The sequence below is a fragment of the Drosophila bipectinata genome, unplaced genomic scaffold (genome assembly GCF_030179905.1).
Source record: "Drosophila bipectinata strain 14024-0381.07 unplaced genomic scaffold, DbipHiC1v2 scaffold_176, whole genome shotgun sequence".
Taxonomy (NCBI): Eukaryota; Metazoa; Arthropoda; class Insecta; order Diptera; family Drosophilidae; genus Drosophila; species Drosophila bipectinata.
In genome coordinates this window covers 5,819-32,758 of record NW_027222817.1, presented here as the reverse complement: position 1 = coordinate 32,758, position 26,940 = coordinate 5,819, and the positions used below count along the sequence as shown (strand labels likewise).

The following is a 26,940-nucleotide window of genomic DNA, read 5'->3' as shown; positions in this document are numbered from 1 at the left end:
ATTTTTTTTTTTTACACAAGTTGTGATTTTAACTCCTTGCGCCGTATCGCTTTGGAGATCCGATGGCTGAATTCCAGCCCAAAGATTTTCAATAAATATTCCGACTTAGGCCTCGGATAGCCGTGCGCTAAACAAAAAACGCACTTATTGCTCGATGGCAATTCTCAGTCTCTGTGTCCCTTACCACTTGGGGGGAAACGACAGAGGACTACGATTTTAAACTGGGTTCTTTTTTACCCAGGTCGCAGCCTTATTTTTTAGCTACCTTGGGCTGAGAATTTTTATTTTTCTTCAGCCACTTATAGGTGCCAGTTTTAAACCTGAGTCTCTTACCACAGGGGGGAAAACGTCATCCGGCTCGAAGGACCAAATGTTAAGAGGAGCCCCAAAATTAATGTTGTACTCCAATGAGTTCCGTTTCAAAACTGATTTTATTCGTCAAAGTTCTCTTATAAGTAACATACATGAAAATCTTAAAACTATTAAAAAACTACTTATCAACGCACTGCACGTTGACATGCTATGCGACCCTTTCTCAAGTGTGACAAGCGGATGCACTTATGTTTGTTATTTACGATGCTTGTGTTTGTGTTAGGCTGCAGGGGATCGGTTTTAAACCATCTGTTTGACTCATATCTCCATGGGTCCGATCCCTTGAAACTCTATCTTTGGAATATATAAAATAGTGTTCAACGCTTGAACATTCTGGAAAGGGCCACAAAAAAGTGTGTGTTGTTTTAGATTAACATTTTATTTAATATCATCACTCTCTTTACTTTATATCTTTTAACAGTTTATTTATGTATATGTGTATTTTTGCTTTCGTATTACATTTATTTATTCTATTTCTTTAGTATTAGAAAATTATTATAATTGTTCGATAACAAAATGTAGTGGACTGTATATTTATTTTATTTTGAATTGCAATTTTCCAAATATTTTAAAATTGTTTATGTTTTTAATTTCATGTTCAACATAATGCTTGAACATCCTGCGAGGGGCCACAAAAGTGCCTTTGTTATATTCTAGTGTGTATTCAAAATGTAATTTGAAATATTTATGTTTTCTTCGATTTTAATTTTTAGTGGACTGTATAAATGTTTGTTTTTGTATTTTGTTAATACATTTTTTTTCTTTTAATAATTTGTGCAAGAATTATTTAATTTGAATTTTAAATATTTTAAAATTATTTAAGCTTTTATATGTTATGTTCAACCTAATGTTTGAACATCCTGCCAGGGGCCACAAAAGTGCCTTAGTATATATATTTTTTTATCATTTTAGATGTACAAATAACATTTTTTTTTTAAGATTAATTCTGAACAAATTTTTATTATTATTTAAACATTTGACATTGGAGTTGGCAGTGCTATAGCCAACAATTGTCTTCTCAATTTTAATTTTTTATAATATGATATAATTAGTACAGCAATGATTATTATTACTAAAATTAAGGAGCTATGACCTGACAAATGATAAAAATCGAAATTTTTTTAATTCAAAATTCTATGCTTTTATATCTTCTGTTTGTTTGGCCAGGTGAGCTATTTTCGAAAGGTTTTAAAGGACTTCAAGCTAATTTTAGAATTTTCCCTTTCAAATTGATTCTGCTATTTAGGTTTGGTTTGATTTTTATCTATTTCGTGTTGGTTATTTTTCTTTTTGTTTCTACTATTGAAAATAGATAATTTTTTATCTAACTCCTTAATACATGAATTAGGTAAATTGAATAACCATTTGAAATTACGGAATTGAAATTTTTTACTATCATTTTTGTCCCTTTCTTCCTGAAATATTTTATGTTTCCCCAAAGGACACCACGATAAATTGCAGATTTTGTATTTTGGTCGGACAACTTCAAATTCTTTTTTATTTTTAAACTCTTTTTTACCCTTGTATTTTTGTATCGAAGGTTCCACATATTTTCCTCTTTCTATCCTCCAATCTTGGATTGTATTTACCAAGGCTGTAGAAATAATCGACTTTTTAATAGAATTAGATTTTGTGCGACCTGACACGATCCATCCGAAAATCGTTTTTTGTCCGAGAAGTAAACCTCTTTTTACTATTTTCGGCATAATAATTTGTGGATATAAATCTGCACCAATTATTAGATCAATTTGGCCAGGTTTATCGAAATTGGGATCGGCTAAATAATAGCCTTTCCAATCAAATTTATTTACATTTACATTATTTGTGGGAAGAGTTTGTTTTAAACTTGGTATAATAATTGCATTTGTCCTAAATTCTTTTGAATATTTACTATTTTTCTTGAATGTCAATTTTAGTTTGTGATTTGAAACACAGGAACCATTTGGTGATACTCCACTTATTTGTGTGGAAGATTTTATTTTCGGCAATTTTAATTTTTGAGCTGCCTTTTTAGAAATTAAAGTACTTTGTGACCCATTGTCAATCAAAGCTCTGAATTTTTTAAATTCACCATCTTGACCTTTTATTTGAACATAAGCGGTGGCCAACAACACTTGTTCAGAGGTCACGCATGTATTCACTATTGCCTTATTTACGTGGATCATGCTATGGTGATTATTTCTGTGACAATACGAGCATTCTAACCAGCTGTTGCACTTAGTGTCAGAACTGTGCTTTAAACATAAGTGGCACCAGTTCCATTTTTTAACAACGTCCATTCTTTCCTGTGGACTTAATGCTTTAAATTTGTAGCAATAAACTAATTGATGCCCGGGCATTTGGCACATCGGGCATGTTTGGTCACTTGTGTTATTTTTTGTTAGGACCTCATTTTCCACTGATGACAACGAACTAAGCCGTTGGTCTAAAAATTCTGTGACATCCTTTAAATTTTGGATTTCACTCGATTTTTTTACTTGGCCCTCATACTGCTGTAGAGCCTCAATACTTAATTTTTTTAAAATAACATGCGCAAAAATGCAATCTGATTCTTCGGTCAGATTTGCTTTTAGGCGCATCATATAAATTGATTCATTGATTGAATCAATTATATTTTTAAGGTGCCTATATGAGTCCAAATTTATTTTTGGAAGCTCAATGAGGCGATTAAGCTGTTCTGAGAATATTTTCCTATTATTCTCATATCGCTTAATCAGTAATTCCCAGGCAGCATCGTAATTGTTGCCTGAGCCAAGCAATAAATGGGAAACCACATTTCGTGCTTCCCCTTTTAGAGCACTTTTAAGGTAGCTTAGCTTCAAGGATGGACTTAAATCCATCCTTGAATGAACCAGCTCCTTAAACAACTCATAAAAATGGTCCCAATCTTTGGAATTTCCAGAAAAATTGGGAACCTCAATTTTTGGTAGACTAGGTAGTTCGTCCATTCTAGGACAACCACCTTCTACCTTGTTAGGAGTTTTTTCTTGGATTTTATTATCCATTAGCTCGATGTGTATTTCCACATCCTCTTTGAGCTCTATAATTTTGCTCATATATTTATTATTGAGCCCTTCAATATTTATTAAATCGGACACTGTATCGATTTTACTAAGAAACATTCTTAATTTTTTAATTCTTATAGGAAAGGTTTCATTTTTCCTTTCCTGAATCTCCACATAAGTTATCTCGAGGTAATCCTCGAGGTTCTTTATAGCCCCCTCAAGCCTCAAAAAAAGCTCATCCTGGCCAATATATTTTTTAATTTTGTTGCTGGCGGACTTAATATTTGATAGCATGCTTTCGAAGTGATTTTTTCGGAAATAGTCATGCTCTACAGGACCGAGTTGAACCAAAAGATTATGGTTCGTAAAGACTTTTTGCTCCAAATTTTTTAATGCCTCCCTATCCTCTTCTGTATATGAATTTTTTGCGAGAAGCGCATCTATTTGCCGGGTGAGGCGCACCTGGTCTTCGATAATTGGAATTTTATCCTTAGTCGACATTATGTGTTATTTTAAATTAAATTAAGTTCAAAAACTAAATTCAAATGTTTATATATAAAAATAAAAACGAAACTTGCCGAGGACTAATTTCTAATTATTGCTGCTGATGTTGTTGCCGTTGCCGCTGCTGCTCGTGATGTTGTTGCTGTTGCCGCTGCTGCTCCTGATGTTGTTGCTGTTGCCGCTGCTGCTCCTGATGTTGTTGCTGTTGCCGCTGCTGCTCCTGATGTTGTTGCTGTTGCCGCTGCTGCTCCTGATGTTGTTGCCTTTCTCGATGTCGCCGTTACTATTGTTGTGTTACTATTGTTTTTGTATGTTTTTTGTGGACGTTTTTTAGTTTAATTTTTGTGGATGTTTTTTTTTTTTAACTTTTTAACTTTAACGGTTGTTGGTGTTGGTTTGTTTATTTTTGGTGTATGTTTGTTTTTATTATTTTGGCGGATGTTGCTTGGGGGTTTGTTTTTTGGGGTTTTATTTTATTTAATTATTTTTTGTTGCTGACAATCACTTTTCATTTTTTTTTATTTTTTAACTTTTAACTTTTCCGATGTAGGGCCTCGGATACGCCAGCACATATATATATTTTTTAACTTTTCCGATGTAGAGCCTCGGTTACGCTAATACACAAATACTTATTCGGTTATTTGCATATGATTTTTTATTCCGGATTTGTTCCGGGATAAACACACATTTTTAAAAAAAAATTTTTTCTTTATGCTCATTGGCATTTATATTATTTTATACCCTGTGTTTCTTACCTCTTGGGGGGAAACAACAAGGGACTACGGTTTTTAAACTGGGTTCTTTTTTACCCAGGTCGCAGCCTTATTTTTTAGCTACCTTGGGCTGAGAATTTTTATTTTTCTTCAGCCACTTATAGGTGCCAGTTTTAAACCTGAGTCTCTTACCACAGGGGGGAAAACGTCAGGCTGTCTCGAAGGACCAAATGTTAAGAGGAGCCCCAAAATTAAGGTTGTACTCCAATGAGTTCCGTTTCAAAACTGATTTTATTCGTCAAAGTTCTCTTATAAGTAACATACATGAAAATCTTAAAACTATTAAAAAACTACTTATCAACGCACTGCACGTTGACATGCTATGCGACCCTTTCTCAAGTGTGACAAGCGGATGCACTTATGTTTGTTATTTACGATGCTTGTGTTTGTGTTAGGCTGCAGGGGATCGGTTTTAAACCATCTGTTTGACTCATATCTCCATGGGTCCGATCCCTTGAAACTCTATCTTTGGAATATATAAAATAGTGTTCAACGCTTGAACATTCTGGAAAGGGCCACAAAAAAGTGTGTGTTGTTTTAGATTAACATTTTATTTAATATCATCACTCTCTTTACTTTATATCTTTTAACAGTTTATTTATGTATATGTGTATTTTTGCTTTCGTATTACATTTATTTATTCTATTTCTTTAGTATTAGAAAATTATTATAATTGTTCGATAACAAAATGTAGTGGACTGTATATTTATTTTATTTTGAATTGCAATTTTCCAAATATTTTAAAATTGTTTATGTTTTTAATTTCATGTTCAACATAATGCTTGAACATCCTGCGAGGGGCCACAAAAGTGCCTTTGTTATATTCTAGTGTGTATTCAAAATGTAATTTGAAATATTTATGTTTTCTTCGATTTTAATTTTTAGTGGACTGTATAAATGTTTGTTTTTGTATTTTGTTAATACATTTTTTTTCTTTTAATAATTTGTGCAAGAATTATTTAATTTGAATTTTAAATATTTTAAAATTATTTAAGCTTTTATATGTTATGTTCAACCTAATGTTTGAACACAAGGTCTAGTCTATGTTGCCAAACTATAAAATGAAATACTCTATATCCATTACTATACTATATCCTAAAAACTATACTCTATACTCTCTACTCTCTACTATAGAAATACTCTATACTATATATGTAACAAGTAAAAATATTAATAATTATTATTTATAACATAACAGCGGGTTGCTTTTAAGCGCCGATTTTTCCACTTCGGTATCGCGGCTTGAAAAGTAAGAGTAGAAGCCGTTTCTTTGGTTCACTGAACTTCTACGCTCGTTCTTTTGGTCGTTGCTCAATGAGCTCATTGCGTGGTACGTATTTTTTTTTTCAACAATGCACTAGTTTTGGTTTAGCACATTACAACTGTTATAAAAAAAAAAGCTTGTCTGTCGCTTTTAATAAATTGTATTTCAGTGTCTTTTCGCTTATATTGGCGATAATATAAGCGAAGTGAAGTTTTCCCGGAGCTCGGACAAAGCACGTCCGCTCAGTTCGGTAGTTCGATCCTGAAATTGGAGGCAGAAAATATTTGGAAATTATATGGACATGCATGCAAGTAGGGCAAGGGCATGTGGGGCATATGATGGTACAGTAGAGCTTCGATAAGTGGACTGTATATGTTAAATTTTATCGGTTATATATTTCCTGGAATTGAAGGCAGAAAATATATGGACATGCATGCAGGTACGGATATATGTAAGGGCATGTGGGCATATGTTGGCACAGTAGAGCTTTGATAAGTGGACTGTATAATTGGGGGAACAGAAAAGTTATGTGGTGTAAAAAATGACACTGATTGAGGAAGATAAAAACAAATATTACGACAGCGGCGGACTGTTCGGTGAATTTGGAAATTCCGGAACAAATTCACACCGGTGGCCAATATTAATTATGCCTTATTTTTGTCACCACACAATTTCACTGTTCACTTGCGAATTTTTCGCGGATTAATTGCACCAAAAAAATATGTATGTGCGTATGTATGTATGCGGATGCACATATGCCTCGACAGTTGGCAAGCGAATGGATAACGGAGAGGCCGAAAACGGCGAGGAATATGGGCAGCACACAAAACGGAGACGGATAGAAAAATTTGCCGAATTTTAAGATTATTATAAATTATTAGAAAATCTCAACCTGCCGTTGTGTCGGAAAACTCGGACTTGGAGTTGACACGGAGGGAAAAACAATCTTGCAGCAGTGTGAACGAAATTTAATGTTCGGATCACTGCTGAAGACCGGCAGAGAGATGGGGACGGAAAAATGTACTTATCTTTTGGCGGAACAATGCCGAGAACTGCTGGCAGAAGAAAATCCAGTAATTATCCGGCTCGAAGGACCAAAATGTGTAGGGGGCGTGGTTCCGCAAAAAGATTCCAGAAAAAATTAGAATGTTGAAATAAGAAGTCGGGGGCGTCTTTCGGATGGTATAACGCGGTCAGCTTTATTCGGCTGCTTACATGAGATTGACTTAAAAACTAGTACAAAAAGAGACGATCGACGACAACCAACGAGCGAGAAAGAGGGCACAGAGGGGCGAGTGTGGATGCGCTCTTCAGCGCGGGTGCGCTCTTTAGCGCGGGTGCGCTCTTCAGCGCGGATGCGCTCTTCAGCTGAGCGGCACGACGGCCCCTCACCTAAACAATATTGTCAAATGAAATTCATTAGTCCCAAGAACAAATTGTAGTTTATTTTTTGCGTTTTAATATGGTAACTAAAAGTTAAGTAAGAAAAGTTTATTGGTTATATGAACACATTCAGAATATAAATTACTAGCCTCAACGTATACCTTCGAGCTACCAGTGGAAAATATACAATCCATTTTTGAGACGAAAATGAATTTAGAATTTGTAAGATATGCAGAATGGGAAATAGATAAGATTTATTCAAATATTAAACATTTTAATTTATATTATTTTAGAAAAAGAATATTTTTTAGTACGAAAACAGTTTCTTAATGTCAAATGAAAGTTCATATTTTATCCAGGAAAGGGTCATTTTAAAAGCTATATTTAAGTATGAATACTTCATAAAAATATAATTACGTTTTGCATAGCTGGTAGTTGAAAGTTCAATTTAAGACTTTCAGTAGTAAATGAACAAAAAATACAACAATTTTATATTTTTAGATATTAAAATATTTAAGATATTAACATAAACGTGCACTTTCGGGTACCCAAAAAAAAAGTATCGCATCTATATACGGCAACTGAGAAAGGTTTATCTCAAATTTTGAATATTTAAGATTCAAACGCAATTAAAACAAACATTAATTTTATTATCATAAGAACAAAATAATGAAAAACAATTACACCCTTTGAAAAAACATTTGTAACACAAATGAACTGTGCCAAACACATAGTCAAACTGCTCTCCTCCTCGATTCTCATCCGAACAAGGGACTTTGGATGCGGGCTATTTTTTGCATAAAAAAAGTTTATTTTTGTGAATAAAAATTTAAAGAATGTCTGATTCAGCAGTAGCTACATCCGCGTCTCCTGTGGCAGCTCCACCGGCGCCGGCTGAGAAGAAAGTAGCAGCCAAAAAGGCAACTGGATCTGCTGCCACAAAAGCGAAGAAGACCGCAGCACCACCATCGCATCCGCCAACTCAACAAATGGTAGACGCTTCAATTAAGAATTTGAAGGAGTGTGGGGGCTCCTCGCTTCTAGCAATCAAGAAGTACATCACTGCCACATACAAGTGCGATGCTCAGAAACTGGCTCCTTTCATCAAGAAGTACCTGAAGTCTGCTGTGGCCAATGGTAAGCTGATCCAGACGAAGGGAAAGGGTGCTTCTGGTTCCTTTAAATTATCGGCTTCAGCCAAAAAGGAGCCCAAGCCGAAGCCTTCTTCTGTTGAGAAAAAAACTAAAAGCAAGAAGGTATCGACCAAGAAGACCGGAGCCACCACTAAGAAGGCCGCGGGAGCTGCCGACAAGAAGCCGAAAACTAAAAAAGCCGTGGCTACCAAGAAGACAGCTGAAAAGAAGAAAACCGAGAAGGCCAAGGCAAAGGACGCTAAGAAGTCTGGTACCGTTAAGGCTAAAACAGTAGCAACAAAAGTGAAGCCATCATCGGCGAAACCAAAGGCAGCTAAAGCCCCAAAGGCTAAACCAGCTGCATCCGCTAAGCCCAAGAAGACGGTAAAGAAAGCACCAGCTCCTACTACCGCAAAGAAGCCGAAAGCTAAGACCACGGCAGCGAAAAAATAAATTGTGATAATGTGCATTATAATTGTACAGTTTCGCAATCGCAATTTTAGATTTCGATATCTAAAATTACATTAAACAAGCCCTTTTCAGGGCTACAATACATTTTTTAAAGAGAAAAAATATCAATTTTGCTTAGCTTGACATTTTAGAAGAGTATCTTAATCCTAATTGGATTCAAAATAGCAATCGTAATTTTGAAAATTGTATTAATATAAGAATATAATATATTATATAAATGCTAATACAGTATAAATATAAATTCCATCCATCCTAATTGGATTTAAAATAGCGATCGCGAATTGGCTATTTATTATCAGAATATAATATAGTATATTAATACTAAAACAACATAAATTAAATTTCAGTTTCTTACAAAAACGATTTCGAACAATTAATTTATTTACTTTTATTGAAAAATGGGTGTCTTTGATGAAATAATGTTGTGGCCCTGAAAAGGGCCTTTTTTCGATCATTCTGCCCATCAAGCGAGAAATCTACTTGGAGCTTGTATACTTGGTGACAGCCTTGGTTCCTTCACTGACGGCGTGCTTGGCCAACTCTCCAGGCAGGAGAAGGCGAACAGCCGTTTGGGTTTCCCGACTGGTGATGGTCGAGCGCTTGTTGTAATGCGCCAGACGCGATGCCTCAGCAGCAATACGCTCAAAGATATCGTTCACGAAGCTGTTCATTATACTCATAGCTTTAGACGAAATTCCAGTGTCTGGGTGGACCTGCTTCAGAACCTTGTAGATGTAGATGGCAGAGCTTTCCTTCCTCTTGCGCTTCTTCTTCTTATCGTTCTTGGTTATATTTTTCTGAGCTTTGCCAGCCTTCTTGGCTGCCTTTCCACTGGTTTTCGGCGGCATTATTACTTCAAAATTCACTTCACTTCCACTTATACCAAAGTTTTAATTTTAATTTTAATTTTTATTGTCACAGATTTGTTACAGAGTTTCTTACTTATACTCTATGAGGTTAATTCTAAGGTTGACAAGTTCTTAGGATTATTATGATTAGGTTTACAAGTGTTTATTGCCCTGCGCTTGTTGCTTATCCGGGTTTTAAAGATTATAGTTTGTGTAATGTTTTTATTTTTAATATCATGTTGATGTTCAGTTGACTAGTGTTTATTATGAAGTAGATTGCGAGGGAAAAAAGAAAAACCTGGTGGCAGTTTAGATTCAGTTTTTATGTCTTACAGCTAGGGGGAGTATTTACATTAATGTGGGGGAGGGGGCTATTTACAGGGGAATAGGGTTATTGGCATGTGTTGTATATAAGGTGCCTTGGATCATCCATCACCAAATCACGATAGTAATTTTTGGCGATTGATTGATGTCGATGTTGGTGACGATCCAATGCCGACGACGATTGTTGCAACAACGGTGGCGGTGACGATGGCGTTTTTATTTTTGATTTTTTTATTAACTGAGGAAAGTCCTCATCTGAATCATTTGATTTATTATGTATACGTTTCCTAATAATGGGCATGTTGGATGTTATAATTGATTTATGTATATTATCATTATTGATATTATCATTATTATCATTTTCATTTAATTGGCTTTTCAATATTGTATTTTCAGTTCTCAATTGGTGCAGCTCATCGAGCAAGCCACCCAATTGATCTACATCCAATATGTCCATTAATTGGGCAGCCATATCATTGGTTTCTGTATTATGAACTGATTTTTGTTTTTGTTTTTGCTTCTTCTTAATATTATTATTATCATATTCATTTGTTTCCGAATCGGAAACTGAAGAGTTTGGTGAAAATATGCTTTTTATGCTATCTCTTTTATTGCTATTAATATTAGTATTGTTATTGTTATTATACCCTTGCAGAGGGTATTATAATTTTGTCCAAAAGTGTGCAACGCAGTGAAGGAGACATCTCCGACCCTATAAAGTATATATATTCTTGATCAGGATCACCTCCTGAGTTGATATGAGCATGTCCGTCTGTCCGTCTGTCCGTCTGTCCGTCTGTCTGTCTGTCTGTTTCTACGCGAACTAGTCTCTCAGTTTTAAAGCTATCGACTTGAAACTTTGCACACACCCTTCTTTCCTTTGCACGCAGTATATAAGTCGGAACGGCCCGGATCGGCCGACTATATCCTATAGCTGCCATATAACTGATTGATCGGAAATGGTATAACTTCGGTGTTTTTAGAGTTAGAGAGTTCAAATTTGATATGAGAGCTATTTTTGGCAAAATAATATGACATGCCAAATTTCATAAGGATCGGCCGACTATATCCTATAGCTGCCATATAACTGAACGATCGGAAATGACCCAACTTTGGTACACATTCTATTTTTGGTCAGTTAATCCGACCTACAAAGTTTCATTAGGATCGGTTGACTATATCTTATAGCTGACATATAACTGAACGATCGGAAATGGTATTTGGTAGAAATATTAAATTTCGTATTTTTGAAGATAGAAGCTTGGGACTTTTTTTTAGATTTTTTATTGTAATTAATTGGTTTTATTATGATGTAATCATAAGGATCGGCCAACTATATCCGATGTTTGCGATATATATCCGGTTTTAGCTGCAAGGGTATATCAACTTCGGCTCCGCCCGAAGTTAGCTTTGCTTTCTTGTTGTTGTTATTATTATTGTTTGCGATTAAATTATGATTATTAAGTTGTAATTGAATTTGGATGGCGAGATGATCCGATGGGAATTCATCGATTGTCTTGCATCCGTTATTAATTGTATTAATATCGATTTTGGTCGTTAAGGTTGTTATAAATAGATCAATGGATGAGCTCATCCTTTGCCTGATTGTATGCCTTGTTGGCCGATCGGACGGAACAATTATAAGATCTGGATTATCTAGAATCCATTTATATAAGGTTCGACCGTTGGTGTTGATATGCATGGGATCTCTATCGGGTAGATTCCAGCTGGGATGTTTAGAATTTATATCACCGCCAATGATGATATTATCGGTATTTGGTATTTGCCTTAGTGTATCCATAAGTGTATTAAAATCATTAATATCAATTGGATCTCTTGGCCTATTATAAATGCTAGCTATTATTATATTTTGATTATTATTTTGATTATTATTCTTTTGATTATGGTTATTGTTTTGTTTATATTTGATTTTTATAGCTAAAACTTCTAAATGTTTTAGTGGTTTAATATTTATTATTTCATAATTTATATTTTTCCTTATACAAATGGCAACTGTTGATTTATATTTATTTTTATTTATATTGTTATTGTTATTGTTATTGTTATTATTTAAATTTGGTCGTATGGCATTTGTTGTTTGATATATTATATTATGGGTTTTTGAATTGATTATGATATTGGGATTTAAATGATGTTCGGCTATTGCAATTACATGTGGATTATGTTTGGCTAAGAAATTTACAAATTCGGTACGTTTACGAATTGTGTAAATACCGTTAACATTAAGGGCCATGATTTTTAATTTCATATTGACATATTATATATAAATTCAAGTAATAATTGTCCTTTGTCATTTGTCGTTAATTGTTTATTATTGTATTTAATTGTTAAATTGCGCATCAATGTGATGCACGAGTTTAAGTCTTTGCCGTATAATTCACGAATATCATCATTGATACGTTTGAAATTAACTGCAATTGTATTATTATTATTTATATTATTATGTTGTTGTTTTTGTTGATTATTATTTATATTATTTATATTATTATGTTGTTGTTGTTGTTGATTAATATTAATATTATTTTTGTTAGGTTTTGTTATTGTTAATGGTATTATTGATGATGGTGATGATGATGATTGCTGTTGTTGCTGTTTAAATAATGAGCAAACGGTATATTAGATTGTATATTTGCATAATGTTTAATGGTACGATTTATTTTGCTATTATTTATATTTTTAGCCTCTTTTAATTCTTTAGCTTTTTGCCTTTTGATGATTAGTTGTTGCCTTATTGGGCAAATTCTGGCATTGGCCGTATGATTACCTTTGCAATTGATACAGACTATCAATTGTTTGGTCAATTGCATTTGCTCAGCATTGTTGTTATCATTAGAATTTAAATTTAATTGAATTTTACATTCGCCAGGTAGATGCTCATCGGCACATTTAACACATCTGTATGCCATGTTGCAATTGGCGGCCACATGTGTAAAACGTTGGCATTTATGGCATTGTAGTATATCTTTGGGATTTGGTTTAAATTGTTCAATGCTGATGCGGCAATTGAGCAAACAATTGATATTTACAATTTGCTGGATATCAATTGTTTTGGCCACTTGAAGTTGCCATAAATTATTCTTATATTCAACCAATTTGGTAATATTTATATTGTTAATTTTTTGTTTTAAAGCCATCGTTATGTCATCTGCATTATAGATGTTAGATGGTAATTTTTTAATTATCAGATTATAGGGTTTGAGATGTTTTGGGGTAAATGTGAAATGTTTAATATTATTAGTTTTTAACATATTAATTATTAAATCAGAATCGTTAAATGTATTTGTTTGTATATTTATGATATTTTTATTAATCATATTTAGTAGGAAATTGTTATGTTTCAATTTGTTTGCTATTTGTGTATTGAGAATTTTTAAATTTTGATTATAGCTTACTATTATTGGTGGTTTAATATTTTTCCTATTTATATTTACAGCAGCTGTTGCTGTTGTTGGAGTTGTTGCTGTTGTTACTGTTTTAGCAGCTATGGCAGGTATTGTTGTTGTTGTAGATGAATTATTTTTCTTATTCTTAATATTATTATTATTAATGTTAGTGTTGAGATTGTAACGAACTTTCGTTCTGCTGCTGATCGCCACAATTTGCCGCGGCTAGCTCACAGAGTTTCGCGGATCCGTTCCACCGAATTTATAGATTCGACGTGATTGCCCAAGCCCAGAAAGTAATACAAATAGCTTTAAGTTGGTTCACACTCTTTATTCTGAGAGCTCTTTACACTACAAAAGGCTTTCTTTCTTTTTGATTCGTTGCTCCTTCCGTTCCTGTTGGCTCCGTCGTCGGCGTCCTATGCGGGTTGGCCGGGATACGCTGCCGCTGTTCCGTCGCCGCCGTTACTCCGTCGCCGATGGTACTCCTGTCGCCGCGCTGCCAGCGATTCCGCTACCTGCTGCCCTTTGACTTTGAGAAGACACCCCCTTGGGTCGACTACGACTGATCTGACGGTTGGCTGCGGTCGCTCGCCTCCGCTACACCGGGACACCGTGCATACGCTCCGGTGCCAGGTTTGGGAGTTTGTTTGCTGACTGCCGCCTTCGCTACACCGGGACACCGTGCATACGCTCCGGCGCCAGGTTTGGAAGTTGCCGTGTGACGTCTCCGCTACACCGGGACACCGTGCATACGCTCCGGTGCCAGGTTTGGAAGCCGCCGTGTGCCTGATCTTATCGTCGCGCACCCGCTACACCGGGACACCGTGCATACGCTCCGGCGGACCCGAGTTTGTAGTGGCGGGGCTGGTGACCAGGGTGTTCTCACTTGGTCTGTGACTTGGACGCGAGTCCTTGAGTCGGCCGATCCGTGTTTCGCAGGACCACGCCTGTTGGTTGCGATTCCAGGAGTCGGTAAGGCGTACGCCAGACTTTATCCCTTCTTCACTTCCTCGCAAGGCTACCTGCCGTGTTCGGGAATGGCTCAACTCGACTCTGACGCCTCGGGCTTGTAGAGGAAACCGTCCAGCAACGGATCCTTGTCTCCCTAGTTCTGTATGTCTCGTGGTTACCGGGCGTGTGATCCCAAGTATGCCTCCTTGTTTCGCAGGACCACGCCTGTTGGTTGCGATTCCAGGAGTCGGTAAGGCATACGCCAGACTTTATCCTTTCCTCACTTCCTTGCAAGGCTACCTGCCGTGTTCGGGAGTGGCTAAACTCGGTCTCCCCACCCTGGTTCTGTCTTGTGTCTCGTCCTTTACGTCTCGTGTACACCGGGCGTGCGATCTCGAGTTGGTCTATCCTTGTCTCGCAGGACCACGCCTGTTGGTTATGATTTCAGGAGTCGGTAAGGCATACGCCAGACTTTATCCTTTCCTCACTTCCTTGCAAGGCTACCTGCCGTGTTCGGGAATGAACCAACTCGTCTACACGACCCTGGGTTTCCGGAGGAAAGTCCAGCAATGGATCCTTTCCTTATTTTCTTAATCGCTCTCCTTGCGCTTGGCTGTCGGACTCTCCAAAGGCGGTCCTTCAACTCAAACAAAACCCGAATCCTTTTAGAAACGCTCTAACCCTTGAATGGCGGACTCTCCACAGGCGGTCCTCCAACTCAACGCTACAAGCTTCCTAAAAAGACTCGTCTCGAGCCGCTCCAGTGGGCCTCCTTTTATACTGACTGGAGCGCCCGTTAATCCTCCTGGATTCTGCTCCTGCCGTTAATCCTGCTTCCAGCATCACGCCACTTTCCCGTTGGCGGGTCGCTATCCGTGGCCCCTCGTCTCCCCCGGCCACGGATCTCTGCTGCTGGTGCGTGGTGCACCGGTGGGCTTCCAGGGCCCGTTGCACTCTTCGTCGCCACCCCCCCCTCTGCTCCTTGCCGCTCACCCCGCCACACTTTCTAATGCACGCCTGCGCATCGTGCTGACCCCCCACCGAACTACTTTCCCAATGTTGCCCCGGGACCCGTTACGTTCCACGTCGATTCCTTTATTCCCCCGGGTGGCGCCGTTTACCCTTTCACCTGCCACCGTTACGTTCCACGTAGATTCCGTCCTCCCACGGGTAGCCCTTCGCCAGAACCCACGGTAACTGGCTTTCACCTTTCCCCCCAACCCCCCGTACTGATCCTGGCGATGTTCCCTTGGGCTGCCCGGGTTGTTGACCGGTGGTTGACCCCCCTTTTTCTGCCTCCTCGGCCCCCCCCTTTGCCCCCGGCTATCTGTCTTCGCGTGTGGGGAGACTAAATCTCCTCACACTTCCCCCCTTCTTCGGGAAACGACAGAGCCGTTTGGACATTGGTGTTGATGCGCTGTGCTAAACATGGGCCCCCAAAAAAAAATGACATTCTCGGTTACCCTCTTATTTTGGTGTGGATACCTATCCACTTCCCCCCTCCTTCGGAAAACGACTGTGCGCTCCCCTGGGACCCTTTTAGAGCACCCAGCCTATGTACCCTATTCCATGTTTTTTTTTTCTCTTTTTTTCTTTTTTCTTTTTTTTTTTTTTTTTTTTTATTTAAGTAATTTTTTAATAATAATAATTTTTCCTTTTTTTTTTTTTATATTCTTTTTCTTTAATAATCTTTAATTTTTAGTTTTTTTTTTTTTTTATTTAAGTAATTTTTTAATAATAATAATTTTTCCTTTTTTTTTTTTTTATTTTTATTTTTTTTTATAATCTTTTATTTTTATTTTTTTTTTTTTTTTTTTTTATATAATTATTTTTTCTTTATCTTTGTTTTCAGTTAGAGTTTTATTTTATTTTTTTTTTTATATATATTTTTTTTTATATATACCTTTTTTTTCTTTTTTTTTTTAATTTTTTTTTTGTTTCCCCTTTTTTTTTAAATTAATTGTGTTTTTTTTTTTTTTTGTTTCCCCTCTTTTTTTTTTTTTAAACTTAATTGGTTTTTTTTTTTCCTTATTTTTTATTTATAAATTTTCTTTGACTTTTACTTTTTAGACTCTTCTCAATACTTTCACGCCGTTGGTTCCTCCTCGCACTCGGAAGCATACGGCTCCAACCTGCGCCATGACACACCACCTTCCGGTGCGTCCGCGCCTCCTCTCCACCTCCGCCGCCACCCTCACACAGAGCTCCGGCGGCCAGTCTTCTTCTGGAACCTCCTTGTCACCTCCATCCGACGCTGACCTCATCAGCACCGGCCTTGTTGGCCTCTCCTCCGGACAAGAGTGCTGCCGGCCCAGCGCCGGCTTCTTTGGTGTCGGCCACACCCACGGCCCCTTCGTCCATGGCTCCTCCTCCTTTTCCTCCTTCCTTGGGCGTGGTGTAGGTGGTGCCGCAGGCCACCTTGCTTCCTGCTGCCTCTCCCTGGCGGCCGTTGCCACCTCCCTTTCCTCCGGTCGTTCCGACCGAGGGCGTGGTGTTGGTGGCACCGCGGGCCACCGCGTCGCTGGTCGGGTCCTCCTCGTGGCTTTCCTCCTCTTCGCAGCCTCCACCAGCCGCCTTGCCCGTCGCAGCCGCATCCTCCTCGACATCGCCCTCCTCATGGCTCTCTCCCGTCCATCTCTCCTTACGTCCATCCACTCCCTGTCGATCTCCTCGCAGATCTCCTCCGCTCTTTGGGCCCTCTTCTTCGCCATCTCCGTGATGGCGACCATCGCCTCCTTTCGCTGGCGGCACCTCTCCGACCTCCTCCTGTGCTCTAGCGCCTCGCTTCGGCGCCGCTCCTCCACAACGGCGCGGCCGACTGGTATCTGCCTCCTTCCTCCTGCAGCCCGCTGTACCGCCCACTCCGTCCTCATCTTCCTTCCATTCCAATTGGGGTCGCCGACGATCTCCAGATCGCTCTCGTCAGACGAGACGATCATAGTTGCTCCTGATTTGTCAGACATGTTGCTCCCTTTATTAGACTTTTTTGAATAGACCGTGCTCCTCCCAGCCGCCGCCTTTTATAGCACGTCCAACTCCCGCTACTGGATATGCTCCGTTACTGTTCCGTGACTGGACCTGTTAAAGCTCCCGTTACTGGACATATCCCGTTTTCCATTGTGCACTTGTGCCGGTTGCCGTTCTATTCCTCTTTCGCCGGTGATCCCATGTCTTGGCACTTCAGCTCACTCACGTGTGCTCTCTTCTCTTTCTTGGTTCTTCCGTGCCGTATGATGACAATTACCGGCGAAACAAAATTGACGACCGTGTAGGGCCCATCGTACCGCGGCGCCAGTTTTGCTGCGAATCCCTCGGCTGCCTTCGACAAATGGTGCTCTTTTGCCCACACCGTTTCGCCAATCTTTGGGCTCCACTTCCGTCTCCGTAAATTATAGTGCCTCGCCTGGTCCTGGGCCGCCCGCTCCATGTTCCTCCTCACTATTTCGAAGACTTCCTTCATCTTCGTCGCGTTCTCCGTGGGCGTTCCTTGCCCAACTCCTGTGCCCAACGCGTTTTCGTCGAACAACGCTCTTGGCATCCTGGGCTCCCTGCCCTGCGTTACAAAGCAAGGCGAATACCCTGTCGACTCTGACACTGCCGAGTTTACTGCCAGCATGAGCTCTGGCCAGTGCTCGTCCCACGTCCTCTGGTCCTCCCCAGCGAACTGGGCGATCATCGTTTTGATCGTTCTATTCGCCCTTTCTGTTGGATTTTCCTGGGGCGTATATGGTGCGGTGAACTGGTGGCGCACGCCAAGCTCCCCGAGGAACTTCTTAAAGCTGCGGCTGGTGAATTGTACGCCGTTATCCGTCACCATCACCTTTGGAACTCCATACCGAGCGACAATCCTTTCTCTGACTGCCTTTTGCAGTGCCTCGGTAGTTGCTTTCCGCAGTGGCACTATCTCCGTCCACTTCGAAAACCGGTCCATCATTACCAAAACCATTGTATTCCCATGTTTAGATCTTGGCAATGGACCCACGAAGTCCGCGCACACCGTTGCCCATGGCTCTTCCGGGACCTGTGTCAGCATTTGTCCTGCTGCTTGCATCTGGCATGGTTTGTATTTCAGGCAAGTTTCGCATCTCCTGACATATTTCCGGATGTCTCTTTGCATCCCTGGCCAGAAGTACCTGGCGGCCACTCTGGCTATCGTCTTCCTCACGCCTAGGTGTCCTGCCGCCGGTGCGTCATGGTTCTCTTTAAGGACCTGCTGCCTCGACTCCGTGGGCACGCACAACTTCCATGACGCCACTTCCTCGCTTCCTGCTCTATGCGGAACGTGACGGTAAATCAAACCGCCCTCCTCGACGTAGTCCGGGAATTTTTGCGGGCTTGCCTTCATTTTCTCCTTTAACGCGTTTATCCACACGCACTCTTGGACTTCCAGATCCACGGTTCTTCTGAATTGCTCCAACACCGGCTGGCGAGATAGCGCGTCGGCGACCACGTTCAGCTTACCCTTCCTGTAGCTGATGACGTAGTCATACTGCTGCAACTCGAACACCCACCTCGCTATTCTTCCAAGCGGGCTCTCGAGGTTGTTGAGCCACTTCAGTGCCATATGATCCGTGATTACGTCGAACTGATATCCTTCCAGGTAGGGCCTCATTTGCCTGATCGCCCATACTATGGCTAGGCACTCCTTCTCCGTTGCCGAGTAATTTTTTTCAGCTCCAATCAGCGTTCGACTGGCGTATGCGATCACTCGTTCGCCCTCCTCGGTGTCCTGGGTCAGGACCGCTCCGACGCCGTAGTCGCTTGCGTCCGTTTGCAGCACGAACCTTTTCTCAAAATCTGGGCACGCCAGAACTGGGTCTTCCGCCAGCCGTGCCTTCAGGGTCTCGAACGCCTCCTGGTGCTTGGGGGTCCATTCCCATTTCGTCCCCTTTCGTAGCAGATCGTTCAAGGGCTTCGCGATTCCTGCGAAATCTGGAACGAACCGCCGATACCATGACGCCATCCCTATGAACTGTCGTACTCCCTTGACGTTTGTCGGGGGTTGCAGCTCCGTAATGGCAGCGACCTTCCCCGGATCCATGCCGATCCCTTGGCTCGTTATTCTATGTCCCAAGTATAGCAGTTCCTGCCTGAAAAAATGACATTTTTCCGTGTTTATCCGCAGGTTTGCTGCTTTCAACCTTCTGAACACTTCTCTTAGGTTCGCCATGTGTTCTTCCTTGGTGCGTCCGATCACGATGATATCGTCCTGATACGCAAAGGCATGTGGAGCCATGTCCGGCCCTATGACCTGGTCAAGGGCCCTTTGAAATGTTGCCGAGGCTGAGTGCAACCCGAACGGCATCACCTTCCATTGGTACAGACCCTTCCCTGGAACGGTGAAGGCGGTGTACTTTCTGCTTCCTTCCTCCAGAGGGATCTGCCAATACCCGTCCTTCAAGTCGAGGCTGCTGAAGAATCTGGCCTCCCTTAGTTGCTCCAATATGAAATTTATTCGTGGCATTGGGTACGCATCTTTTACTGATTTTGCGTTGATTTGCCGAAAGTCCACGCACATTCTCCACTGGCCCGTCTTTTTCTTCACCATTACAATCGGTGAGCTGTATGCGCTATTCGAGGGCTCAATGCATCCCTTTTCCAACAGCTCCTCCACTTTTGCGTTTATTTCCCCTTGTATTTTTGGGTTTTTGGGGTAATATCGCTGCTTTATGGGAATGTCGTCCTTCATGGTGATCCTGTGCTGAGTTATGTTCGAGCATCCTGTTTGGACGGCGAACGCTTCTAGCTCACTCTCGATAAATCTCTTATTGCGTTCGTCTTCCCATACCTCTGGACATCCGGACACTGCTACGGACAGTCTATCCTCCAGACATCCGCCCCATCTCTCCCTTTTGGGTATGGTAACGCGGTGGCCTGCGCATGTCACCGTTGCGCCGAACTCGCTGAGGAAATCCCATCCCAGCACCAGACTGTCCTCCATGCCTGGCATCACCAGCAGGTTCAGTGTCTTTGTCCTGTTGCCGAAGCTTATCCGAGCCTGTAATGCGGCGCGTATTTCTGTATGGCTTCCATTGGCTAACTTTACCCGCCTCTTTATCGCGACTCGTTTCCCGGCTATTTCCTGGCTCTCTGCTAGGTCCTCTGATATAAAACTTGCCGTCGCTCCTGTATCCAGCATGGCTTTCACCTCCGTGCCCTCGACCTCGATGGTTGCCGTCAACTGTTGCTCTTCTCCGGCTAGTCCTCCTATTAATTTCGAGAGGCAGCACCGTGCGATCCCTGCTCTCCTCCCTGTTGCTGGGACCGCTGCGCATTTCCCGCCCTCTGGCAGCATTCTGTGCTTCGAACTCCTGTCGCGCCGCACATTTTGCAGAAAAGCAGCCTCGGGTTCCTGCACCCGCTGGCCCAATGGCCCATGCCACCGCATCGGTTGCATGCCTGGGCTGGGTTCTCGACCGGACCCTGCCTTGGCCCTGCTGCCCACTGCTGATTAGGCTGCTGCGGAGCCGACCTATGCTGGGTCTCGGGCTGCCATCTCGGCATCCAACTTTGGTTCGTGTTATTCTGACGCTCCGGTGGGCCTTGGCGCGGTTCCTCTCTTTGCCACCTTGGTGCCCATTGTGTGTTTTGGAGGGCCTGGTGGTGGAACTCGTCCCGTTGCTCTTTCTGGGTCCATTGGTCCCTCTGGTACCTTGCCGCTTCACCATGCTGCGGTCCTTCTCTCTGCCACCTCTCGTTTACGGCCGGCTGACTGTGGCTCCACCTTTGTTCTGTGGCCACTTGCCTGTTAAAGGCCTCTTCCTCCTGCGCCAATTCTTCAAACTCCTCTGCTAAACCCATCACCTCCTCTAAAGATGCGCAGGCGTACGGCCTTATGAACATTTTCATTCTTGGCATGCAGTTTTCGACGAGCCTCTCTATCACTTCTTTCGTTGTTTTGCCTAATGGTTTCATTAGTGACTGAAGGTCCACCATGTATTCTTTGAACGGCTCTCCACGACGCTGCTTCCGTTGGCGAACTTGGTCCGCCAACTTCTCGAAGTATCCTTTCGGCAGGAAAAAATTCTCGAAGCTTGCCTTGAACCTCGCCCATGTTGGCCATTCTTCGTCGTTCATGATGAACCATCTTTGGGCCCTGCCCTGCAGTAGTTCTGGCATGGCTCTGGGGATTGTATTTATGTCTAATCCGTATGTCTTTGCGGACCACGTTACTCGGTCCAGGAACTCTAACGGGTCCCCTGTGCCGTCGAAACGAAATGACCAGTCTCGCACCTGTCTGGCTACTTTGGCGTAATCCACCGGGGCCGGAACATACTTTCTCGACTGCGGTTCTATGCTCCTTCCCATTCTTGGATCTGGTACCGCCAGGCTCTCTATAAACTTCTCTGTTTCGCTGGCTGCTCTTTGCCTGGGGGTTGATCTTTGTCCAAACCTCTCCTCTAGGCCGTGCGTTAGCGCCAGTACCTCCTCTTCCTTGGTTTCGTCGACCCACCTCGCCACTGAGGATCTCATCGCTTCCACAGTCCCGTCTGCTGGTAGACCGATCTCTCTACACACTTCGCTCAGCTCCTCCTTTCTCAATGTGTAGATCCAATTCTTTCTTCCCATCTTTCTGCTATGTTATTTTCTAGGCTAAATGCAATCACGAAGTTTGGGCGCCAGGTGTAACGAACTTTCGTTCTGCTGCTGATCGCCACAATTTGCCGCGGCTAGCTCACAGAGTTTCGCGGATCCGTTCCACCGAATTTATAGATTCGACGTGATTGCCCAAGCCCAGAAAGTAATACAAATAGCTTTAAGTTGGTTCACACTCTTTATTCTGAGAGCTCTTTACACTACAAAAGGCTTTCTTTCTTTTTGATTCGTTGCTCCTTCCGTTCCTGTTGGCTCCGTCGTCGGCGTCCTATGCGGGTTGGCCGGGATACGCTGCCGCTGTTCCGTCGCCGCCGTTACTCCGTCGCCGATGGTACTCCTGTCGCCGCGCTGCCAGCGATTCCGCTACCTGCTGCCCTTTGACTTTGAGAAGACACCCCCTTGGGTCGACTACGACTGATCTGACGGTTGGCTGCGGTCGCTCGCCTCCGCTACACCGGGACACCGTGCATACGCTCCGGTGCCAGGTTTGGGAGTTTGTTTGCTGACTGCCGCCTTCGCTACACCGGGACACCGTGCATACGCTCCGGCGCCAGGTTTGGAAGTTGCCGTGTGACGTCTCCGCTACACCGGGACACCGTGCATACGCTCCGGTGCCAGGTTTGGAAGCCGCCGTGTGCCTGATCTTATCGTCGCGCACCCGCTACACCGGGACACCGTGCATACGCTCCGGCGGACCCGAGTTTGTAGTGGCGGGGCTGGTGACCAGGGTGTTCTCACTTGGTCTGTGACTTGGACGCGAGTCCTTGAGTCGGCCGATCCGTGTTTCGCAGGACCACGCCTGTTGGTTGCGATTCCAGGAGTCGGTAAGGCGTACGCCAGACTTTATCCCTTCTTCACTTCCTCGCAAGGCTACCTGCCGTGTTCGGGAATGGCTCAACTCGACTCTGACGCCTCGGGCTTGTAGAGGAAACCGTCCAGCAACGGATCCTTGTCTCCCTAGTTCTGTATGTCTCGTGGTTACCGGGCGTGTGATCCCAAGTATGCCTCCTTGTTTCGCAGGACCACGCCTGTTGGTTGCGATTCCAGGAGTCGGTAAGGCATACGCCAGACTTTATCCTTTCCTCACTTCCTTGCAAGGCTACCTGCCGTGTTCGGGAGTGGCTAAACTCGGTCTCCCCACCCTGGTTCTGTCTTGTGTCTCGTCCTTTACGTCTCGTGTACACCGGGCGTGCGATCTCGAGTTGGTCTATCCTTGTCTCGCAGGACCACGCCTGTTGGTTATGATTTCAGGAGTCGGTAAGGCATACGCCAGACTTTATCCTTTCCTCACTTCCTTGCAAGGCTACCTGCCGTGTTCGGGAATGAACCAACTCGTCTACACGACCCTGGGTTTCCGGAGGAAAGTCCAGCAATGGATCCTTTCCTTATTTTCTTAATCGCTCTCCTTGCGCTTGGCTGTCGGACTCTCCAAAGGCGGTCCTTCAACTCAAACAAAACCCGAATCCTTTTAGAAACGCTCTAACCCTTGAATGGCGGACTCTCCACAGGCGGTCCTCCAACTCAACGCTACAAGCTTCCTAAAAAGACTCGTCTCGAGCCGCTCCAGTGGGCCTCCTTTTATACTGACTGGAGCGCCCGTTAATCCTCCTGGATTCTGCTCCTGCCGTTAATCCTGCTTCCAGCATCACGCCACTTTCCCGTTGGCGGGTCGCTATCCGTGGCCCCTCGTCTCCCCCGGCCACGGATCTCTGCTGCTGGTGCGTGGTGCACCGGTGGGCTTCCAGGGCCCGTTGCACTCTTCGTCGCCACCCCCCCCCTCTGCTCCTTGCCGCTCACCCCGCCACACTTTCTAATGCACGCCTGCGCATCGTGCTGACCCCCCACCGAACTACTTTCCCAATGTTGCCCCGGGACCCGTTACGTTCCACGTCGATTCCTTTATTCCCCCGGGTGGCGCCGTTTACCCTTTCACCTGCCACCGTTACGTTCCACGTAGATTCCGTCCTCCCACGGGTAGCCCTTCGCCAGAACCCACGGTAACTGGCTTTCACCTTTCCCCCCAACCCCCCGTACTGATCCTGGCGATGTTCCCTTGGGCTGCCCGGGTTGTTGACCGGTGGTTGACCCCCCTTTTTCTGCCTCCTCGGCCCCCCCCTTTGCCCCCGGCTATCTGTCTTCGCGTGTGGGGAGACTAAATCTCCTCACACTTCCCCCCTTCTTCGGGAAACGACAGAGCCGTTTGGACATTGGTGTTGATGCGCTGTGCTAAACATGGGCCCCCAAAAAAAAATGACATTCTCGGTTACCCTCTTATTTTGGTGTGGATACCTATCCACTAGTATTATTTTTAGATTTTTTATTATTATTCTTTTTATTTTGTTTAGATTTAGCAGATTTGGATGATGCTGCTGCTGCTGTTGATGTTGATGGGCCCATTGCCAAATCAATTCCCCCATCATCATCAACATCAGCATCAGTTTTATCATTGTTGTCATCGTCGCCAATGCCAACGCCGAGTGCATTATTACTGCAGGAGCTATCATTTATATTTAAATCATCATCGGCAACGTCATCATCATCATCATCCTCAACAACATCCATCACCAAATCACGGTAATAATTATTGGTGATTGATTGATGACGATGATGATGCTGCTGCTGGTGCTGCTGTCGCTGTTGCTGTCGATGACGACCCAACGGCGACAACGACGATGACGATGGCGGTGGCGGCGATGGCGTTTTTATTTTTGATTTTTTTATTAACTGAGGAAAGTCCTCATCTGAATCATTTGAATTATTATGTATACGTTTCCTAATAATGGGCATGTTGGATGTTATAATTGATTTATGTATATTATCATTATTGATATTATCATTATTATCATTTTCATTTAATTGGCTTTTCAATATTGTATTTTCAGTTCTCAATTGGTGCAGCTCATCGAGCAAGCCACCCAATTGATCTACATCCAATATGTCCATTAATTGGGCAGCCATATCATTGGTTTCTGTATTATGAACTGATTTTTGTTTTTGTTTTTGCTTCTTCTTAATATTATTATTATCATATTCATTTGTTTCCGAATCGGAAACTGAAGAGTTTGGTGAAAATATGCTTTTTATGCTATCTCTTTTATTGCTATTAATATTAGTATTGTTATTGTTATTTTTAATATTAATCTTGTCATTTGGATTAGTATCATTTTGTGTTGTATGATTTTGCAGTTGTTGTTGTTGTTGTTGCTGCTGCTGTCGTTGACGCAGCTGCTGCTGCTGCTGCTGCTGTCGTTGATGATGATGCTGCTGCTGCTGCTGCTGTTGTTGCAGCTGCTGCTGCTGGTGTTGTTGTTGATGTTGCATTTGTGATATGATATGTTGTTGGGGATGATTTGGTTCATTCATATAAATGAATGATGGTTGGTGTTGGGGATGAGATAATATAAGCTGATTAGCTTGTTGTTGTTGTTGTTGCTGTTGCTGTTGCTGGAGTTGCAACAATTGTAAATGTTGTTGATTTGTTATTGTTGCTGTTGCTGTTGTTAATGGTGCCAATGGTGGTGGTGGCGGGGGTGGTGGTGGCATCGGCATCGACAGCGGCAGCGGTTGCTGTTGCTGTTGCTGTTGATTTTGATGATGTTGCCACCAAATTTGTTGTTGTTGCTGCTGTTGTTGCTGTTGCAACAATTGTGGCTGTTCTTGTTGATTTTGTTGATAATAACACCATTGTTGTCGATGTTGTTGTTGCTGTTGAACTAGTTGCTGTTTTTTATATTGTATATATTGTTGCTGCCATTGCTGTGGCGGCGGTGATGGTGACAATGTTAATAATTGTTCCAATGATGGTGATGTCGATATTGACAATGACGGTGACGGCGACTGTGACGGTGACGGTGACGGTGGCTGTGAACGTGATAATGGCATGGATGGTGGTGCCATTAACGTTGTCATTGCCGATGACGTCGTTGTCGTTGTCGTTGTCGTAGCCGTTGTCGTCGTCGTTGCCATTATTGTTGATGATGTTGTTATTAATTCTGATGTTGGTATATTTGATGATGCAGATGTTGTGGTCAATAAAAATAATTGATTTTGTTGATTTTGTTGTTCATCATGTTGTTGTATTATGAGATATTGATATTGAATTGGATTATTTACAATATCAATTGGTGTTTGTTGTTGTAATAATAATGGTGTTGATGTTGATGGATTAACATAATTATTATTATTGTTAATATTTGTGTTTGTAAAATTAGTGGTGGTGTTGGTATTGTTTGTAATAGTGGAAGTGAAAGAAGTGGTAAAAGTAGTGGCAGAAGTAGTAGTAGTAATATTATTGATAATTGAATTTTTCTCAATTATATCATCGATATTGATTATATTCGGATAAGAAATATCGGTTATGATGACAGTATTAGCATTATAATTATCGATGCTAGTGTTGTCGTTATTATTATTGTTGTTATTATTATTGTTATTGTTATTGGCCGCAGCAGTGTTTATTGTTGTTGCAGCATATATGGCGGAAGTATCAATGTTGCCCACATCAGTAGTGGTGGTGGTGGTGGTAGTAGTAGCCACAACATTGATAGCAGCAAAGTTGCTGATGGCAGTGGTTGAGATTGAAGTAGGGGTGGTAATGGTGGTAATAGTAGGAGGAGTGGCATTGTCATTGGCAATGACGGCGTCAATGGCGATGGTGGTAGTGTTGCCAATGTCAGTGTCATTATTATTGGTGGTAGTGGCGGTGGTATCAGTGATATAATTATTATCATCATTATTTATATTTGATGAGATTTTAAATTTTCTATCATTATTATTATCTTTATCGTTGTCAATAGTTGTTGGTTTAATTTTATTATTATTATTTTTTGTATTTTTTGTATTAGTATTAGTATTTTTATTATTATTTTTGTTGCTATTATTTTTATTATTATCATCATCATTATCGTTG

General features: G+C 42.0%; 4 protein-coding genes across 4 annotated transcripts; 1 reads left to right on the top strand and 3 right to left on the bottom strand.

Moving 5' to 3' along the window:
* The first annotated feature begins 8,108 nt into the window (after positions 1-8,108).
* Positions 8,109-8,897, top strand: LOC122321218 (histone H1-like). Its single transcript, XM_070282676.1, has one exon. It carries the CDS (start codon positions 8,138-8,140, stop codon positions 8,885-8,887), a length of 750 nt encoding a protein of 249 aa, XP_070138777.1. The 5' UTR covers positions 8,109-8,137; the 3' UTR covers positions 8,888-8,897.
* A 484-nt stretch (positions 8,898-9,381) lies between these two features.
* On the bottom strand, positions 9,382-9,753 carry LOC122321229 (histone H2B-like). The gene has a single exon (XM_043210802.2). The coding sequence runs from the start codon at positions 9,751-9,753 to the stop codon at positions 9,382-9,384; it is 372 nt and encodes a 123-aa protein (XP_043066737.1).
* A 6,920-nt stretch (positions 9,754-16,673) lies between these two features.
* On the bottom strand, positions 16,674-17,539 carry LOC138927159 (uncharacterized PE-PGRS family protein PE_PGRS46-like). Its single transcript, XM_070282678.1, has 2 exons — positions 17,533-17,539; positions 16,674-17,353 (listed from the first exon to the last, which is right to left on the bottom strand). Exons 1-2 carry the CDS (start codon positions 17,537-17,539, stop codon positions 16,674-16,676), a joined length of 687 nt encoding a protein of 228 aa, XP_070138779.1.
* Positions 17,540-24,320: 6,781 nt separating this feature from the next.
* On the bottom strand, positions 24,321-26,713 carry LOC138927158 (myb-like protein AA). Its single transcript, XM_070282677.1, has 3 exons — positions 26,532-26,713; positions 25,810-26,023; positions 24,321-25,751 (listed from the first exon to the last, which is right to left on the bottom strand). Exons 1-3 carry the CDS (start codon positions 26,711-26,713, stop codon positions 24,321-24,323), a joined length of 1,827 nt encoding a protein of 608 aa, XP_070138778.1.
* Between the last annotated feature and the right edge of the window lie 227 nt (positions 26,714-26,940).

Bases quoted from the DNA above. Each gene is read 5' to 3' on its own strand.
- LOC122321218 (XM_070282676.1), top strand. From the start codon at position 8,138: ATGTCTGATTCAGCAGTAGCTACATCCGCGTCTCCTGTGGCAGCTCCA.
- LOC138927158 (XM_070282677.1), bottom strand. From the start codon at position 26,713: ATGACACTGACATTGGCAACACTACCACCATCGCCATTGACGCCGTCA. The intron at 26,024-26,531 runs GTGGGCAACATT...TACCAACATCAG, and splicing joins CCACCACCACCACTACTGAT to AATTAATAACAACATCATCA. The intron at 25,752-25,809 runs GTCACCATCACC...TATAAAAAACAG, and splicing joins TTGGAACAATTATTAACATT to CAACTAGTTCAACAGCAACA.
- LOC122321229 (XM_043210802.2), bottom strand. From the start codon at position 9,753: ATGCCGCCGAAAACCAGTGGAAAGGCAGCCAAGAAGGCTGGCAAAGCT.